Raw genomic sequence first — 20,179 nt, 5'->3', positions numbered from 1 at the left:
TAGGTTATATGGTGAAAAGACAGAACGTTAAGGATAATATCCTAAAGAGCACTAAGAATATCATGAAATATGTACAATGTACACTGAGCTAAGAAATGAGTTCATGAAACTGGAGTGATTCTTGATATTCAATGACTTTGGTTAAACTAACTTAACAAAGCACTAATGAATGAACACAAGTTTGCTCATGAGGGCATTTAAGTGTTTTTATCTTCACTTCAAGAATAGTACCAGATCAAAAATGATGAGTTAAATGGACACAACTAATGAAAGACGATGTAAAGTAATTTTTTCCAATTATGTAATGGATATTTTGACTTGGGAGTAGGATCCATGAAATATATTTGAAAGTATAAAATTCAATGAAAAGTTCCACTCACTTCCATTCTATTTCTGAAGACGTTTATTGAGTTTTACAGATTCGTTTCTGACTAATTTTGATGTGCATTCTAATTTTTCAGTAAAACTACTATGATAAAGTTTACAATTTTCTTTTTAAGTGCACATGATGGTATAAGGTTTCTTTAAATTTTAAGGATCATATAACAAGGTCAGTCACCTCACTTAACAGGAATTTACCAAAGAACAAGTATGAAGATGAACAAGTCTGATACATACAACACATCACTTATATATTCCTACACTGAGTCTTTTCTTTGACCCATAGAAAGAAACATGCTATATGAAGAACAATCTGTTGTTTCTCCTGCAGTTTTGAATACCTAATCATTCTCAAGCTTTTGATGACTCCATAAGATGAGCTCAGCCAATCCTGAAAATATCTTCACCACCCTAACACATCATTGCTGATTTGCATATGGACAGATGACAGCCCACCACTATGAGTATTTCTTCAGAGGGTGTGGACTGCATGTGTGGAAGTCATTCTCAGTGAAGATACAGCATCAACATGGTGCTCCTATCTGAGCTCCTTATAGTGCTGCTGTTCTGGTTTGCAGGTAAGGAAGACAGACATGGGGGAACAGTGTGGTGAGTACTGCTTTGCTGTTTATGGAAGTTATCCCATAATATGGTTAACACTATATGTTTGTTGTATGTTTCCAAACTCAGGTGCAAAATGTGATATCCAGATGACTCAGTCTCCATCCACTTTGTCTGCATCTCTGGGAGAAAGTGTCACCATCACTTGTCATGCCAGCCAGAACATTAATAGTTGGTTAGCATGGCACCAACAGAAACCAGGGGATGCTCCTAAACTCTTAATCTATAAGACTTCCAAGTTGCATAAAGACATACTACCGAAGTTCAGTGGCAGTGGATCTGGAACAGACTACTCTCTCACCATTAGTAACTTGCAGGCTGAAGATGTTGCCACTTATTATTGTCAACAGGATCTTAGTGTTCCTCTCACAGTGATACAAGTCATAACACAAACCTCCTAGGGGTGCATTGAAGCAAGACTGAGTGCCTCAGCTGCTTGTTGTAGTGCCTGCACCTGCAAACTTTTTGTTGCAAGAATTGGCTGGGCTTTGTAGGTCTTTGGGAGGATTGCAGAGAACTGCCAGTGTGGCTCTTTTATTTTTAACTCTCTTCCTCTCAGGCCCAAGAGCACAGACATGACAGTATATCTTATAAATCACTTAGAAGTGGTTACTTTTATGTTTAAGTGATCCAAATATTTCACTCGCTGTGACTTATATAGCAACAAGCTCCTTCTAATTATACCTCCAGGAAGACTATTGTAATTTATGGAACTACTGTCTTTATAACAGAATCTCATGGTCTGTGTCATGCTATGATTTGATGCTGCAATATCTAATAAAGCTTACATTGTAAATACTTGGCTCCAGTTTTGTATAATTTTATGGTAGTTTCTAGAATTCTTAGTTGTGTGTGCTCAAACTGGATGAGGTAGTTCAATGGAGAGACACTTTGGCATTTATTATCTCTTGCAGTTTCAAAATGAGCTCTTCTTTCATATCCACCATGGTGCTAATGGAGTGACTCCAAATGCCTTCCCTCTATTTCTGTCCTGAAAGCTCTGAAATGCCGACAGAAAAAAAAATCTGTGATTTTTAAATTGATTCTATCAGGAATTTTCATCATGATATTACAAAGGTTACTAACATGAGGAGTCTACTATTTCATGAAGTACATATTAGGATTAGGTTATTCTTAGTGTTTATTTACAGTACACTGATACACAGCATTCTTTCTCCAAAAAGCACAAGAATGGGTTTTCAATACTGTTTGTTCCTGGAAACAGAACAATGGTGACTTTCCAGATCTTGCCCTATCAACCCATAGAGAAACATACATGTGATAAAAACATTCAAGCTGTGTAATAGAGCTGTAATTGAGGAAATTATAGGAAACATTGCGTGGAAAAGTGCAGTATTGAAAGTACTTGTAGTGCAGAGAATTGTCATATGGTGATTTTTTAACAAAATAAAGATTTTAGTAATTTGCATAGTGAGAAGAAAAAGAAGAATAACATTGATGTAATTGCAGTCTTTAAATCAGATTGAAACTTGTTGGTATACGGACTATTTTGGACAATAAGTTGATTCTCTAGTATGATTTTCCATAGTATTGATCAATTAGTGGCCTTTCAATGAAAATTATGATCAAAGAGAAAGTAATATCAATCAGCAACTACATGAGATACAAGGATAAATGTAAGAATGATAGAATCAACATTGTCACTCCATTGCAATGTGGGAACAATTTTCTGGAGCACATACATTTTCAGCTACTTTGTGTTTTCACTGATATGAGAATTTGCACATCTGGTCTCCTAACCAGCAACTATCTTACATTTAGAAGCAACTTGGCTGAGCATTTAATTCGTCTTACATAATCCAGTAAACATATAATACACAGAATGTCGATTCCACATTTCTGTGTCAAAGTTTCTTTTCATATGTCAAGTGACTTCAATTAGATATATCAGCCTAATTAATGAGGCAATCAAAATTCCTAATATACAAGGAATTTGTGCTTATGAAATGGTGAGTAATATACTGTGAAGCCAGCTTACTTCTGGAAATATACTCAACTGCTGTAGGCTCACACAGTCTACGAGCAGTGGCAGCCATTCTGGCTTTCACTTCCGTGCCTCTCAGTGGATTTTATTCTGACTTGCACTACTGAGTGGGAGATATTCCAATAGTGATGACAGCAATACTTTATAACAGTTTCAGACCCCAGGCTCCTAATAATCAAGCCAATATCAGTTCATTGCCACTGAACTTTAATGGGACCAAATATTCCAGTTTGAATGCACCATGTAGCAGGAACTTAGAAGATTTTTCTGGTTTCTACTTACACAATGTTAGCCAGTTACAGGAGCCATGGCAATAAATACAGCAGATAGCAAATAATACTGAACATGTCAGTCTACCAGATAAATCATTCTCTGATGGGGAGTCCTATTAGGCATGGACAGTGGAATCAAAAATTATGAATACAGTTCATTTCTTTCTATATTTTGTAACATCCTGTGTTGGTAATATGTTTTGCTCATCAGTATATATTTCAATTTGGGGGCATATTTATTTCTGTGCCCAACTGACATGAAGATGATTTCATCTTACATGTGTAATTTTGAAGACAAAAAATATGCTTTCACAGCTGTGACTTTTTTCCATGAAACTTTGAAAGACTTATAAAACTGTTTACCATTGTAGTCACAAAGATAACCTTTTTATGATTAGCGAATTACAGTCTCAAAGTAAGTTCAGATTAGACCAGATACCCCTGAAAATGGGTTGCAAATAAATGCTCCCAAAATGCATGTAAGCATGCAAGGATATGTAGCCTGCTGCAGTCCAGTTTTACAAGGAAAAAGTTGCCAGATATCTGATCTTTTGAACAAAGTTACAGGCACAAAGTAACTATGGCAGTGCCATCTTCTCTCTTGCAAAGTTTGGCTGTTATCTAGGACGTTATTTAACACCCTGAACAAATTCCTCAGCATTATATATTTTCACAACTCCTATTCTCAGTTTTATTCTACAAGACTCAAATTTCTGCCAACTAAACTGTTTATATTGGGTCCTCAAATGTACACAGGTAACAGGAAAGCAATTAACCAAAGTCTAGAAAGAAACAGCTTCCAACCAGCTATATTGTAGCAAAAGAAATTCCAACTAGCTAGGCTTCAGAGGACAATCTGTCTTCATAGCCCTCAGAAAGAGTTGCAAATTTCCGTTTTGTGATCTAGGGTTTCACATATGACAGGAGAATATATGTTAAAGATTTAGGGCACTTTTTATGCCACTGAGGTTTGGAGACTACAGCCTGATGAGTACTGCCTGCAAACCTCTAACCCCTGCACAAATGGGAGTCTCACAGCAGAGATCCTGTGGCTACACCCTCACAGCAGCACAGTGGCTACAGCCTGTGTTTCTGACAGAACAACTTTCTGTCTCTCTGTAAACATTTCAATCTAATAGAAAGTGGTACTTTTTGAGATTGGTAATAAAAATGTTAATTTAAAATTATTATATTGTATAGAATATATTGCACAGTCTCTCACTTTTTAGACTCCCCATTAGGTTAGCTTTATAATTCCCCTAATATCCTTTATAGTCTATCTCCTTAGTAAGAAAAAAAGAATGGCTGATCTTACTTTACAGCTGTGGCTGCCCCACTAATTAGGAAACTGAAAGTGTGTGTTATCCAGATGGCTGTGATTTTGATCCTTTACACAAGAAATTAAATACCGTTGTATAAAGATAAAATAGACTTGAATTCCACAGGAGAAAAGAAAATGACCATTAGAATACAAGTGTTCCTTTTGCTAACCACTCAGATAGAAGTCAAGTTTCTCCCAACACCATGGATGTTTTGCAAACCCTGTGTGCTGCCTTGCAGTTGGTTCTCTGAGAATGCAATAGACCAGCAAGCAATGGTTGCTTTTTCCTCCAGATTTGCAGAAAAGAAGAGTGGAGTCAGGGATATGTGGATGTTACATACGAAAACAGACTCTAAAGATACAAATCAAATACCCACAGGATAAAACATGTTAAATAAGAAATTAATCGAACTACCACACATTATCTACAGTAATGAGAAGTAATTTTATATTATTCTTTTGTTTAACCTAGGCAGAGCAGCAGGAAACCATGTAACTGAGTAAAGGTCTCATGTCCATTTTCCCACTGCAACTGACAGCTCTCAATGTATGCCCAGACTTTGAAGATGTCCTCATGACTAAGGGATGTTCTATGGATCATGCAAATCATCAGCAGATTGTCAGGGCTCAGTACAGTTGCAGAACTCAATCACCTTAATAATAATTCCATTCTAGTGTCTGCAGGTGACCCAGACTAAATATGCAATGCCCATGTTTTTCTGAAAAAGCAAAATGTTAATCACGGATCTTAAGCGGAGCATGGAGTTTTGAATAACTCCAGGCTCATTTCATGCTTTATTTGCTACTGTTTCATTAGGATAGGGACATCCAACACATAACTATCTCAGAAGACCAAGGACATTCCCAAGGATTTTTTTTAAATGTTGACTTACGGTCGTCTTTGCCCCATTTAATTTAATATTTGTTAGGGAATAGAAGGTCAACAACAAAATGTCACAACCTGGGGAGAATATTTCTCCATCAATGGAAAATGACCTGAGGTTTCTTACAACATATCTCTCATGCTTTGCCTTCATCTTGTGAATTGGACCCCTTCCTTGTCATCAGTCCCTATGATTGACAGCTTTCTTCCATCTCCTGTTGTTCTTTCTCCTTAATCATCAAGAAGGAATGCCAGTGTACTGTGTTCCCCAGGCCCAGCATCATTTTTCTATCTGGTTCAAAATTTGCTACTATCTCCATCTCATATTAATTTTCATCATATTTCTATTTGTTGAGACATAGCAAAATAATCATGTCTGGTGAAAGATATTCTGAAATTTGTAGATGGAGTTTCTGAAATCACAGAACAAAGAATCTGTCACAGTTTTCCTTGAGTCAACATATGACCTTCTGCTTTGCTTCCCACAGATAGAGTCTATAGTATGTTTCAGATATTTATCATCAGTAAGTTCTGGAAATTGGCTGATCTATTAATATTTAGTATGAGCTCATTGACATTTATTCATATGTTATCTGACCTTCCTTTTCTATCAATTGGCTGCTAATATGCACATTCCCATGATAAAATGTAAATAATATTATTTCTACAGATATAAATAAGGGATACCCTGTTGAATTTGGGTAGACAATTTCCCACCACTGGAATGGCTTGATTATCAGTGTGCTGCACTAGAGTTTGCTCAGACAAGATGATTTCTAATAATTACCACTCAAATTGTAATATACTCTATGTGCTTGTGAGTATATTTAAATTTTGTTGCAATTCTGAATCCCAGGAGCTTGCTAAGTTTCTGTCCCTCTCTTTGGCTTGATGATGCAGTTTAAATCACACAAAGTCTCTTGTGTCTGTGCTTTTTTTGTTCTATTTCTACCTTGGTGCCTACCTCTGTTGTCTGAATCAGGTTTGTAAGAATTCAGATGGGTTTTAGGTAAAGCTAGTAACATTTTTATGCTGTTCTTCTTTATTAAAAAGAAGGCTGCTAAGAAACCAAGATCATCTCCCTAGGAAAAAGGCTTTGATAAAATCCAACACCCCTTCATGATAAAGGTCTTGGAGAGATCTGGGATAACAGGAACATACCTAAACAAGTGAAAGACCTGTGTCACAAGAACTTTGAGCCTTTAAAGAAAGAAATTAATAAAGGTATTCACTAACTCCACATCTGACAGAGGGCTGATTTCCAAAAATTCACAAAGAAGCCAAGAAGCAAGTCTCAAAAACACCAAATTATCCAATTAAAAAGTGAGTTTCAGAACTAAATAGAGACTTCTCAATAGAGGAATCTAAAATGGCTAAGAGGCACTTGAGAAAGTGCTCAACATCCTTAGCCACCCGGGAAATGCAAATGAAAACAACACTGAGATACCATCTTACTCCTGTCAGAATGGCTAAAATTAAAAACACCAAAAACTGTTTATGCTGGAGAGGATGTAGTGAAAGGGGAACACTCCTCCACTGCTGGTGGGAGAGTCAACTTGTAGAGCCACTTTGGAAATCAGTATAGAGATTTCTCAGAAAAATGGGAATAAACCTACCACAAGACCCAGCAACTCCACTCTTAGGAATATATCCAAAAGATGCCCAATAATACAACAAGGATGTCTGTTCCACTATGTTCATAGCAGCATTATTTGTAATAACCAGAACTTAGAAGCAACCTAGATGCCCCTCAACCGAAGAGTGGATTGAGAAAATGTGGTACATTTACAAAATGGAGTACTATTCAGCAGAAAAAAAACAATGGAATCCTGAAATTTGTAGGCAAATGGATGGCACTAGAAGAAACTATCCTGAGCGAGGTAACCCAGTCACAAAAAGAGAAACATGGCATGTACTCACTCATATATGGATTTTAGACATAGATCTTGGGAGTGCCAGCCTATAATCCCATGGCCAGAGAGTCTGGGAAATGGAACCTTCACTCAGTGGCTGATGGAAGCAGAGGCAGTCTCCCACGGCTAAGCACTGAGCTGAACTCAAGAAATCCAGTGATAGAGAGGGTGGCCAGATGACCAAAGGAATTAAGACTGGGCTGGTTTTACACCCAGAAACAGCTGACCTGACAAGGGTTAGCTCTTGAATCCCATACTGATGTCTGGGAATCCAGCATGGGACTGATCAAGACCTCCTGAATGAGGGTGTCAGTGAAGCGGCCTAGGTAATCTTTTGAGCCTTGTGTAGTAGATCAGTATTTATCCAGGTTATACAAATGGACTTCAGACTCCCATCCAACAATGAGAGATGCATTCTCACCCTGAACTCTTGGGCCCTGCCCTGGAAGAAATGACAGACTATGGACACCCACATGTAGGCGTCACCCTCCCTGGGGAAATGAGGGGAAATTGGGGGGGTACTTAGGAGGGCATAGGAGGAGGGGAGGGAAACATAGAGAGACCTGAAATTAACATGTGAAGCAACCTTGTTTCTAATTTAAATTTAAAAGTATATATATATATATATATATATATATATATATAATTAAATCTGCCAAAGGGACAGAGCATATAAAATTATATAAACATACAATCTTCATTAAGATAGCTAAAAGAGTTTGAATTAGTAAAAATTGGAATTAATGATTTAAGAGTAGCTTACTTGGAGTTTATAAGAAAACAAGTCTTATACCAAAGTACTTTTCAGAAAGAAAAGTATGAAATATTGCCAGGATCATCTTTCATATACATGTTTATTGAGAAGCAATGAAAATTAATCACATATAGTTAACAGAAATAAATTTGAATCATATATGAAATATATTCAGCCAAAAATATTAACTAAGTGGAAAACAGTGATTAATGACATGTCAAGAGTCCATTTGGGAAGTAGTTAATAATAAGTAGTAATGTAAATGCTTATTTAAATGGTTAACACAAAAAAACTACAAACTATAAAGAAAAATCAAAACAAATATAACAGTAAGAAGTGGAATTTAATTATAATGATGATTGGATTAAATTATTTAAAATGTATCAGTGATAAATTTTTAATATTAAAATTAAGGCTAAAATTGAAAAAGTAAAAAATGGACCAGAATTTTAGTGAATGTTACAAAATATTATGAGAAAAATAAATCTAAGTAAGAAACAAATAAGTGGAAACTATACTTGGCTAAAAGTATTAATATTTATAACTAACACATGGAAAAAAATGCAAAAAATACTGAAATATATAAAAGTATTTGCAAGTAAAACCAGCTAATAAATTGCAGGGAAGAAAAACATTAACACAATGTAAGGGGAAATTTACTCAAGTAAAGTTTTTGAGATTTTTCTGAAAGCAAAGACCCTGTGAATCATCTCCCCCACCAAAAACCTCATCCAAGTTTGGGCATATACTCACCACAAACAAAGAAGCAAATAAAAACGTTTGCTTGAGTATCAGATTGTCCCGAATGCCTGGGGTGATATTTGCATTGTTTTAAAAATGAAAATGAAATCAATGAAAATTACCTTCATAAGTGTTGGTATGTTTTCATAAATGTATCCAAAGTCATTGAATATGCATACATGCTTCAAGAGAATAATGCTGCTAACAATGTAAGCTGTTAACAGGTATCACTTAAAATCTTCTGGAACACAGAAAATGCAGGGTAGGTTCAACATTTGAGTGATATACTCAGAGAGAAAAGCATGATTTGGGATATTTCCAAATTTGCTAAAGGGTTTCATGGAAACCAGTGCAAGCATCACTCACAAACCTGCTAAGGAAATATGTTATGTCATGAATAGGGAGTAATCAGTCATTTATGATTTTTGGCCTTCAGTGAGTCATCTTGCTTAGATGTTTGTTTGTCTTTTCCACTGGAAAAAAGGACAAGCAGAGTCCGAATTAGTTTACACTAAATGTAGATAAGCACCAAGTTTACTCAAACTTTGGTATCATTGAAAAAGGAGGACTCTCTTTAAAAAGAATGAATTAGTAAGGACACAATTTTTGGTTGCTTTTTTCTTGTTTTGAGACAGGATTTTGCTGTGTTGAACTGAATGCCATGGAACTTACTCTGTAGAAAAGGCTTGCCACACATTTACTGGAATCTGCCTGCCTCTTTCATATGAAATACTGGAATTAAAGAAGCAACACTATGAAAGTCCAATTCATGGTGTTAAAATTGATTTTTTAATTAGTATACAAAATAATGGATTTTGTTGTAACAATTTGTACTTTCTCTGATTTGTTAATCACCTACATTCTAACACCCTTCCAAGGAGAAGGTGAGGGAGAGGAGTGGAAAACCTGTGACAAGAGAGTGGAAGGAGGGCACTAGGGATAAGAAGACAGACAACAAAGTTGACTTTGCTTAGACTTCAATAGCATCCATCAGGTGTATGAGGCACCTGGAGGTGTTAACTGATTTTCTGACTACTGTCCATTAATCTTCTAGATCTTGTAATTAAATTTAGTACAACTCAGAAATTTTCATTTATCATAACACACAGATCATGGCAGGAAGTGAACAAAAGAATAGTAGTTATGGCAAACTTGCAGAATTGTAGTGGACACCAAACAAAAAATCCCTATAGTATTCCCACAGAGAAACAGGAGGTACCATACATAGCAACAATAGCAAAGAAAGCACTACTCACTCTCCTGGAGTGTATAATGAAACCATGAATTTATAATAATATTAATTGGCAATGCAATATAAGAAGACACCTTTGACCCCAGAAATAATATCATGTTTTATAATTGTTCTATTATCCAACAGTTTCCATATGAACTGGAACAAAGAAAAGGCTCAAAATGGACTACTTAGTGGGTAACTAGCTACAAAATAGTTTTTCTATCACATATAATGACAAAAAGTGTATTTGTGTCTGAGTACTTACTGAACATATATGATGTTCAAATCCAGGGAAACTATCAGGTTATCATGGCAGGTCTTAAGATTGTACCCTTTCTGACTTGTAGTAAATGGTGATGGATTTATAGGACCCAAGAGAAGCCACTATGTTTGATGGGGAAGTCCAATGTATATGTCAATAAAGCTCTATTGGCCAATATGGAAACAAGATAGGTGGGACTAGAAGTCGAGGAGGACTCTGGGAAACAGAAACACAGGGAGTCCTCATGTAGCTGCCATAGAAGTAAGAAGTCTGTACCTTTTTTACCGGTAAGAGAAATACTTAGATTAACAATTATGAGGTAAATATTTAAGTCAGAGATAGCCAGTAAGAAACCCAGCAAATGGCCAAAAGCTTCATAATTAATATAGCCTCCTGTGTGTTCATTTGGGACTGATGCGGCTCTGGAACCAGGATGGTGGGAAGGCTTTACCCAACAGGGAATTGTCAGCATGTCTATCCTCCACTGACTAAAAGAGGATAAGTAAAGTGCTCACACCACTCTCACATAAGTTGGCAGGATTTATGTGAAAAAATGCTACAAAACAAATGAATTAGAAATTGAAAACCTGTCATGAACTTAGTAGTATAATGTTTGTCAGTACAAAAGCTGGGAATTGTGACTGAACAGATATGTAGCATTGGCTCTCCTGTTGGAGAGATTTTTAAAATAAGAATACCAGAAGTTCAATTATCTAATAGAAATGTCTCATTAAAACAAGTTTTTTGAGATTACAGACTCCACAAGTATTTTATACTTCTGCTATTCTGCTGTTCTGCTGTTCATCTGTTCCTTTGGTATCTGACAAAGTAATTATGTCGCAGCTCTCTCTAAACTCTTCCAGTATGAGAGACACTATCATTTATAACTAATCACAAAAAGTTAATTTTAAATCTTACTTTCTTTAGGAAAATAGGATATATCTGCACAAATTCTAGATTTTTCTCAGACTCTTTAGTGTTTAGGTTTTATAAGGCTATTTCTCTAGGTAAATAAAAATAACTGGTTCTATCTTTGAAGGTACAGCTTTGAGATTAAAGCCCACCAATTAGAAATTCAGACTTTTTGCAAATGAACTGTCACTATGGCTCTGTTACGTGACATTTATTTAATGTGGACTTAAAATTTAGCTCTATATTTAGCATGAAAGAGTCTATTGGGTATATATCGCTATGAAAAACAAAAAAGAGGAAAGGCATGAGAGAATAGAGAGCAATGCAAGAGAACAAAGTAAAGCAACCATCAGAACTAATGTGAATGTGATTCATTCCCTAAAAACCTTCATATTAAAAAACAATCCACATAAAAAAGAATATACCTTCTTCTCATCACCACATGGAACCTTCTCAAAAATCGACCACATACTTGGCAACATATAAAACCTCAGGAGCTACAAAAAATTTGGAATAACTCCATGCAATTTACCAATCCACCATGCTTTAAAATTAGAATTCAACAACAACACAAATTGCAGAAAACCTGTAAAATCATGGAAATTGAATAATGCTCAATTGCACCATTCCTGGGTCAAAGAAGAAATAAAAAAAAAGAAATTAAAGACTTGCTTGAATTCAATGAGAATGAAGACACAACATACCCAAACCTATGGGACACTTTGGAAGCAGTGCTATGAGGGAAGTTCATAGCACTAAGTGCCCACATGAAGAAACTGGAGAATAGTTATACTAGAGAGTTAACAGCACACCTGAAAGCTCTAGAACACAAAGAAGCAAACCCCCAAGGAGGAGTAGATGCCAGGAAATAATCAAATTGAGAGCTGAAAACAATAAAGTACAAACTAGGAAAACAAAACAAAGAATCAATGCAATTAAGAGTTGGTTCTTTGAGAAAATCAACAAGATAGACAAACCTTAGTCCAAACTTACCAAATAGCAGAGAGTGAATATGCAAATTAACAAAATCAGAAATGAAAAGGGGGAAATAACAACAGACTCTGAGGAAATCCAGAGAATCATTAGGTCATACTTTGAAAACCTGTACTCCACAAAATTCGAAAATTTAAAGGAAATGGATGACTGTCTGGAGAGCTATCACTTGCCAAAACTAAATGAAGAACATATAAGCAATTTAAATAGACCTATAACCCCTATGGAAATAGAAGCAGTCATCAAAAGTCTCCCAAATAAAAAAAGTCCAGGTCCAGATGACCTCATTGCAGAATTCTACCAGAAATTCAAAGAACAGCTTATACCAATTCTTCTCAAAGTATTCCACAAAATAGAAGCAGAAGAGTTTTTGCCAAACTCTTTCTATGAGGCTTCAATAACCTTGATCCCCAAGCCACACAAAGACACAACTAAGAAAGAGAACTTCAGACCAATATCCCTCAAGAACATTGATGCAAAAATACTCAATAAAGTCCTGGCAAATCGGATCCTAGAACACATCAAAACAATCAATCACCACGATCAACATTGCATCCCAGGGATGCAGGGATGGTTCAACATATGAAAATCCATCAATGTAAACCACCATGTAAAAAAGCTGAAAAACAAAAATCACATGATGATCTCACTAGATGCTGAAAAAGCCTTTGACAAAATCCAACACCCCTTCAATGATAAAGGTCTTGGAGAGATCTGGGATAACAGGGACTTACTTAAACATAATAAAACTTACATACAGTAAACCAACAGCCAACATCAAACTAAATGGACAGAAACTCAATATAATTCCTCTAATGTCAGGAACAAAACAAGGTGGTGCACCCTCTCCATATCTTTTCAACATGTTACTTGAAGTTCTAGCCATTGCCATACGACAACAAAGGGGGATCAAGGAGATACAAATTGGGAAAGAAGAGGTCAAACTTTCACTGTTTGCAGATGATATGATAGTCTACATCAATGAACCAAATAACACTACCAGGGAACTCTTACATCTGATTAACACCTTCAGCAGAGTGGCAGGCTATAAGATCAACTCAAGAAAATCAGTAGCCGTACAACATGCAGATGATAAAAGAGCTGAAAAAGAAATCAGAGAAACATCACCCTTTACAATTGACACAAACAACATAAAATACCTTGGGCTAACTCTAATCAAACAAGTGAAAGTCCTGTATCACAAGAACTTTAAATATTTAAAGAAAGAAATTAAAAAAGCCCTCAGAAAATGGAAAGATCTCCCATGCTCTTGGATAGGTAAGATCAATGTAGTAAAAATGGCAATCCTGCCAAAAGCAATCTACAGATTCAATGCAATCTCCATTATAAATCCCAGCACAATTCTTCACAGACCTTGAAAGAACAATAATCAATTTTGTATGGAAAAACAAAAGATCCAGGATAGCCACAACAACCCTGTTCAACAAGGCAACATCCGGTGGCATCACCATTCCTGACCTCAAGCTTTATTATAGAGCTATAGTCCTGAAAACAGCTTGGTATTGGCACAAACATAGACAGGTAGACCAATGGAATCGAACTGAAAACCCCGATATTAACACACACATGTATGACCATCTGATCTTTGACAAAGAAGCTAAAAATATACAATGGAATAAAGAAAGCATCTTCAACAAATGGTGCTGGCATAACTGGAGGCTGGCATGTAGAAGAATGTGAATCGATCCATGTTTATCACCATGCACAAAACTTAAGTCCAAATGGATCAAAGACCTCAACATAAATCCAGCCATACTGAACCCCTTAGAAGAGAAATTGGGTGGTACCCTTGAACGCATTGGTACAGGAGAGAGCTTCCTGAACATAACAACATTAGCACAGACAGTGAGATCAACAATTAGTAAATGGGACCTCCTGAAACTGAGAAGCTTCTATAAGGCCAAGAACACAGTCAGCAAGACAAAAACGCAGTACACAGAATGGGAAAAATAGTCACTAATCCCACATCTGACAGACAGTTGATCTCCAAAATTTACAAAGAACTCAAGAAGCAAGTCTCCAAAACACCAAAGGATCCAATTAAAAAGTGGGCTGCAGACTCAAATAGAGAATTTTCAATAGAGGAGTCAAAACAAAAATGGCTCAGAGGCACTTGAGAAAGTGCTCAACATCCTTAGCCATCCGGGAAATGCAAATCAAAACAACTCTGAGATACCATCTTACTCCTGTCAGAATGGCTAAAATCAAAAACACCAATGACAATTTATGCTGGAGAGGATGTGGTGAAAGGGGAACACTCCTCTGTTGGTGGTGGGAGTGCCAACCCGTTCAGCCACTTTGGAAATCAGTATGGAGATTCCTCAGAAACATGGCAATAAACCTACCACAAGACACAGCAACTCCACTCTTAGGGATATGTCCAAAAGATGCCCATTCATACAACAAGGATGTCTGTTCCACTATGTTCATAGCAGCATTATTTGTAATAGCCAGAACTTGGAAGCAACCTAGATTTCCCTCAACTGAAGGGTGGATAGAGAAAATGTGGTACATTTACACAATGGAGTACTAATCAGCAGAAAAAACAATGGAATCCTGCAGGCAAATGGATGACATTAGAAGAAACCATCCTGAGTGAGGTAACGCAGTCACAAAAAGGGAAACATGGCATGTATTCTATCATATATGTATTTTAGACATAGATCTGGGGCGTGCCAGCCTACAATCCCATGGGCAGAGATTCTGGGAAACAGAAACTTCATTCAGTGGGTGATGGAAGAAGAGGCAGACTCCCATGGTGAAGTACTGAGCTGAATTCAAGAAAGCCAGTAACAGAAAGGGAGGACTGATGACCAAAGGGATTTAGACTGGGCTGGTTTAACCCCCAGAAACAGCTGACCTGACAAAGGTTAACTCTTAAATCTCAGGCATTAGCCTGGGTATCCAGCATGGCACTGATCAAGACCCCCTGAATGTGGGTGTCAATGAGGAGGCCTAGGAAATCTATGGAGCCTTGGGCAGTAGATCAGTACTCATCCCTAGTGTACTAACAGACCTTGGACTCCCACCCAACAATGTGAGATGCACGCTCACCCTGAACTCATGGGGGAGGTTCTAGGCCCTGCCCTGTATGAAATGACAGACTATGGACACCCCCATGGAGGGCCTCAACCTCCCTGGGGAAATGAGATGATAATGGGGGGTTTTGGGGGAGGGCACGGGAGGAAGGGAGGGAAAGGGAGATGGACCTGGAACCGACTTGTGAAGCAAACTTGTTTCTAATCTAAATTTAAACTGAAAAATAAATAAATAAATAAAACTAACAAAAAGAAAACAAAAAGACAGCAGACAATGAAGAAATAATAGAGAAGAAGGAGAAAAGTAATAAAGAAGGAATTAAGGAAAAGCATTTCATTTAAACTAAAACATCAATGAGGAAAAGAATGCTGTGTTTTGGCCTGGAGCCTTGGCTGTTTCCCACCAATGACAATAAGTAACAACAAGTTGACAGCTTGCTTTCAAACCTATTTTGCTGTCTAGTTTCTGTCTCTAACCACAAAATTCTCTTTCTAAAGTTCATTCTCTCAAAATCAAATATGAGCCATCTGTGTTTTCTGTTGACTAGAGATGCAAAAACTAGAATGTATGCTAGGAGGGTCTTGTCTCATAAACAAGTGTCCTTTTACTTATTTGCAGTATATAAGTTGGTAAAGATACAAAGCTCTTGATTTACTTTTTTCCTCTACAATGTTTCATACTCCCTGTTCAGATAATTCTGCACATGTTTCTTCATAGCTAGGCTTAATTTGACACACATGGATGACAGGATCCAATTTATAGTGTGTGGTTTTTATTTTTCTGTGATAAAGATCAGCTAACCATGACATTAATGTACATCAGAAAACCTCAGTCTTCAGATGTTAAATTGCCTTTTTTCAACTAATTGCAGCTGTTCAACTAAGGCTTTCCTCATACATTCCAGTTTAATCATATGTCCCTGAGCACATAAAACCTATCAAAACATGTGAGTTATGACAACTTGTGTTCTGCATATATTTCCTCAAATGTGACACACTGCTAAACCCTCATTTTTGAAACTTAAGGACACAGAAATAGTGATTTTGCCATGTTGATTTTAATAGGACATTGGGATTTGATCTTCCTCAGCCAATGCTATTGTTGTAAACTTGAGTGAGCATTTGGGAGATTTCACCCCTCTAAATGCATTGAATTTTCAGGATCATCATCTCTCAGAGGCCATGTGCTCTGACCAAGCTTACAGATGTTACCAAAGGTCTGAAGACATTGGTGGATGCTTAAGTTGATCAAGTTCCTGAGAACTTCTTGTTTATAGTCCTTGTTTTTCAGTTGTGACCTATAAAAAGGAAACACATATTAGTATTGCCCTCTGCTGGAGAGATTTGTAATAGACCACATGAGAACCTACAGTGTAATTATTAGTGTGCTTGAAAAACAAAAACTGTGAAACCCAAATGCTGTAGTGTAAGTAGTACTGGTGTGGGGAGGTCAGAAGGAGAAGGGAGAGGAAAATGTGAGGGATCCAGTATGTCTAGGTTACTGAAGGAGAGAGAGAGAGTGAGAGCAAGAAAAGAGATATATTGATAGAGGGAGCTATTATGGGGTTAGTGAGAAACCTGGTACGAGGGAAATTCCTAGGAATCCACAAGGATGACCCCAGCTAATAATCTAAGCAATAGTGGTGATGGTACCTTAACTGTCCTTACCCTGTAATCAGATTGATGACTACCATATTTTTCATCATAGAACCTTCATTTAGTAAGTGATGGAAGCAGACACAGAACTAAGAACTGGGTGGAACACCTGGAGCCCAGTTGTGGAGAGGGAGGAGTGATAATATGAGCACAGGTGTCAAGACCATGTTGGGGAAACTGGCAGAAACAGCGGGCTCAAGCAAATGGTAGCTCACTGTTCCTGGACTCCAAGCTGGGGAACCTGCATAAGACCAAAGTAGGCTCTCTGTAAGTGGGTGACAGTTATGTGGCTTGGGCATTTTGTGGGACCACTAGCAGTAAAACTAGTATTTATCCCTAGTGTATGAACTTGCTTTTTGTATACTATTCCCCAGGTAAGGACACCTTAGTCAGCTTAGATACACGGGGAAAGCCTTGGTCCTGCCAAATGTGATGTGACAACATTGTTAGTTCCCCCTTGGAAGGCTTATAATTTCTGAGGAGTGGATTGGGGTAGGGTTGTGAGAAGGTGGCATAAACAGGAGGACTGGAGGAAGGGGGAACTAGGATTGCTATTTGAAATAAGATTGTTTTAAAAATGTTTAAAAATGCTTGGCAGTGATGACACACACCATTAATCCCAGCATTCTGGAGGCAGAAGCAGGTGAGCCCTGAGAGTTGGTGGGCAGCCTCGTCCACAAAGCTAGTGCCAGGGCAGTTAGGGCTGTTAAACAGAGAAACACAGTTTTTAAAAACAAAACAAACAAAAAAGAAAGCATTTCAAAGCCTATCTTCGTATTGTCTGGCTCTTAAATTTTTATGAATAACATTCTTAAGATTTCCCATGTTTTTGAGTGGGTGACATGCAGTTTTGCCTGTGGTTGAATACTCTATAGTCACTTGTTATAAGCATCATGACAATCTATTCGTTTCTTTATTTATCATATGTCATCATAAAGAAATATTTGCCGAGTATTGAATTAGTCTGAAGATGATTAATGAATGCAACAAGAAATAAACAACCAAAATTATAGTCATCTTTACAGTTTTTCAGTTTAACTTCTTTATTTAACCCTCTCCATATGATCTAGTTTCATCCTGCTTCTCTACATCCCTCATGACAGAGTCACCATCATTGTGGGGCAAATCAGGGTGTTAAACATGCAGAAAATCTCCTAAATTTCTATTGACCAGGCATAATTATACAATTACAATTTGTATTTAAACAGATGATCCATAGTAGTGGACTTGAAATAAATTTCACTCACCATATGCATCTAATTGTCTGATGGTATTGTAAGTTACCATTGTCAATAGTACTACAAGTCATGTTCTAGAACTCTTAATATGAATCACTCAGTTGAGCAGTTACAGAGGATTCTGAAGCATGTCTATGATCTAATGGAATTTTATGGTACACACAGATTTTGAAGTTCACAAGGAAGCATGGATGGGAAAGTTTAGTAGGGGTCATTTACTTGGAATTGTCTTTATTTTGTCTTAGTCCTAGCAGTACAGATATAAAAAGAATGATCATGATTTTCTTCATGTTAGTGTTTCTCAAATCTGTTTTTTTTTGAGTTGCAGTATCAGGTGGGATAAGAATTTTCACCTATAACTTTAAGCTTCAAGCAGGTCTTAAGAAGCTTGATGCTCATCTTTAAATAAAACTGAGATACCTCACATCCTCTTGAATAGAATTAACAGTACATGTGATACTGTGGTTTTAAAATTCCAAGTGAATTTAAGACCAAACCTGACTTTCAGTGGTCTTTACCACAAATTCCATCTTATTTTAAATCATATGACCTAGAACTTCCTCTCAACAACTCACAGTGCATAAAACCCTGATATCAAGTTTGGACTTTTTCTATGAAGTTTCCTTTCTTTGAACATCAGCTTATATACCACCCCTCTCATGTAGGTTTTCTTTATTATACTTACTCTTCTTTTAAGCTATCCCTTTAGAGAATTTCCTCTCCAGTTCATTTTTGTTTTACAACAAATTACCATCTTTTGAAATATGTAACTTATCACTTTTGACATACATCTTGCCTGCGTGCAAGTCTGTGGGAGGATGTGTCAGTAGCCCTGCACGTGGAGTTAGAGATCTGTGTACTTCCATGACGGTGCTGGGAATTAAACCTGGATCCTCTGGAAGAACAGCCAATCCTCTTAACCTTTGATGTATTGCCTCCTGAATGATGAGATTAAAGGCTTGCGACACCATACCCTCCCCTTAAGTTTCTAATGAAGGCAAATTATTCTCTTTAAGACTGTGTTATATTTATAAAGATTTGTTTATTTTGATTTTATGAGCACTTAAACCTATGTATATATCCTATTTGGTTTTCAGTCTTTCATATTTTGGATGACAGAAGAGGATTTTGTCTTACCTGGTTCTGAGGCCATATGGGTGCAAACAACCTGTCTGCAACCACTGCAAGAGCAGAAAGTAATTTCAACCACTACACCGAATCTCTAGCTCCTCTTACCAAAATTTAAAAGCAGTATTTATTTATTTTTAAATCTTTCTCAGACAAATTCATGGATCCCAGTTTTGATATACTTTATCTTAATAAACCTTATTTCTTTTTTAATAACATTTTTTCACTTATTTTGCATACCCAACATAGTTTCCATCCATCCTCTCTCTCTTCTGAGCCCCTCCCTTCCCAATTATTTTCCTACTGCTCTTCCCTTGTCTTCATTAAGAAAGGGCAAGAACTCCCATTGATTTGAACAAAGCATGACAAATCAAGTTGGCAGGGCTCTAATCCTTCCCTTGTGTCAAGGCAGAGCACGGTAATCCAGTATGGGAAACAGGTTCCTGAAACACTGCTACACCACATCAGGTTCACAAAAGCCAGCTAAGACTTAGGGACATGTCCTCATTTCATTTCTTAGGGCTGTACAAATAGATGAAACTGCATACACACTGTAACACCATGCATTTCTTTTTTTGTTAATCAAGAATTTATTTGTAATTTTATATTGTTTTTTATGTTAGAAATAAGCTTGTTTCATATGTCAATCCCTACTCCCTCTATCTACCCTCCCCTATTTCCCCACCAGGCCCCCAAGATCCCCACCCATTTTGTACTCTGATCCCAAGGGAGAGTGAGGCCTCCCTGGTAGATCTTCAGAGTCTGTCATTTCATCCAGGTCAGGTCCTAGGCCTTCAACCAACAGT

General features: G+C 37.1%; 1 long non-coding RNA gene and 1 gene segment (V, D, J or C); one reads left to right on the top strand and one right to left on the bottom strand.

Moving 5' to 3' along the window:
• Window positions 1–864: 864 nt before the first annotated feature.
• Window positions 865–1,798, top strand: LOC106021600. The segment is given in 2 exon segments: window positions 865–959; window positions 1,072–1,798. Coding segments are annotated over 2 exon segments (381 nt in total).
• A 14,591-nt stretch (window positions 1,799–16,389) lies between these two features.
• LOC121136728 lies at window positions 16,390–18,333 on the bottom strand. The gene is made up of 3 exons (XR_005873814.1): window positions 18,255–18,333; window positions 17,619–17,710; window positions 16,390–16,649 (listed from the first exon to the last, which is right to left on the bottom strand). It is a non-coding gene; the product is annotated as an uncharacterized LOC121136728 (long non-coding RNA).
• Window positions 18,334–20,179: the final 1,846 nt, after the last annotated feature.

Source organism: Mesocricetus auratus, unplaced genomic scaffold (assembly GCF_017639785.1).
Source record: "Mesocricetus auratus isolate SY011 unplaced genomic scaffold, BCM_Maur_2.0 Super-Scaffold_100676, whole genome shotgun sequence".
Lineage (NCBI taxonomy): Eukaryota > Metazoa > Chordata > Mammalia > Rodentia > Cricetidae > Mesocricetus > Mesocricetus auratus.
Note: the sequence above shows the minus strand (reverse complement) of the source record. Positions and strands in the feature narration are given on the sequence as shown.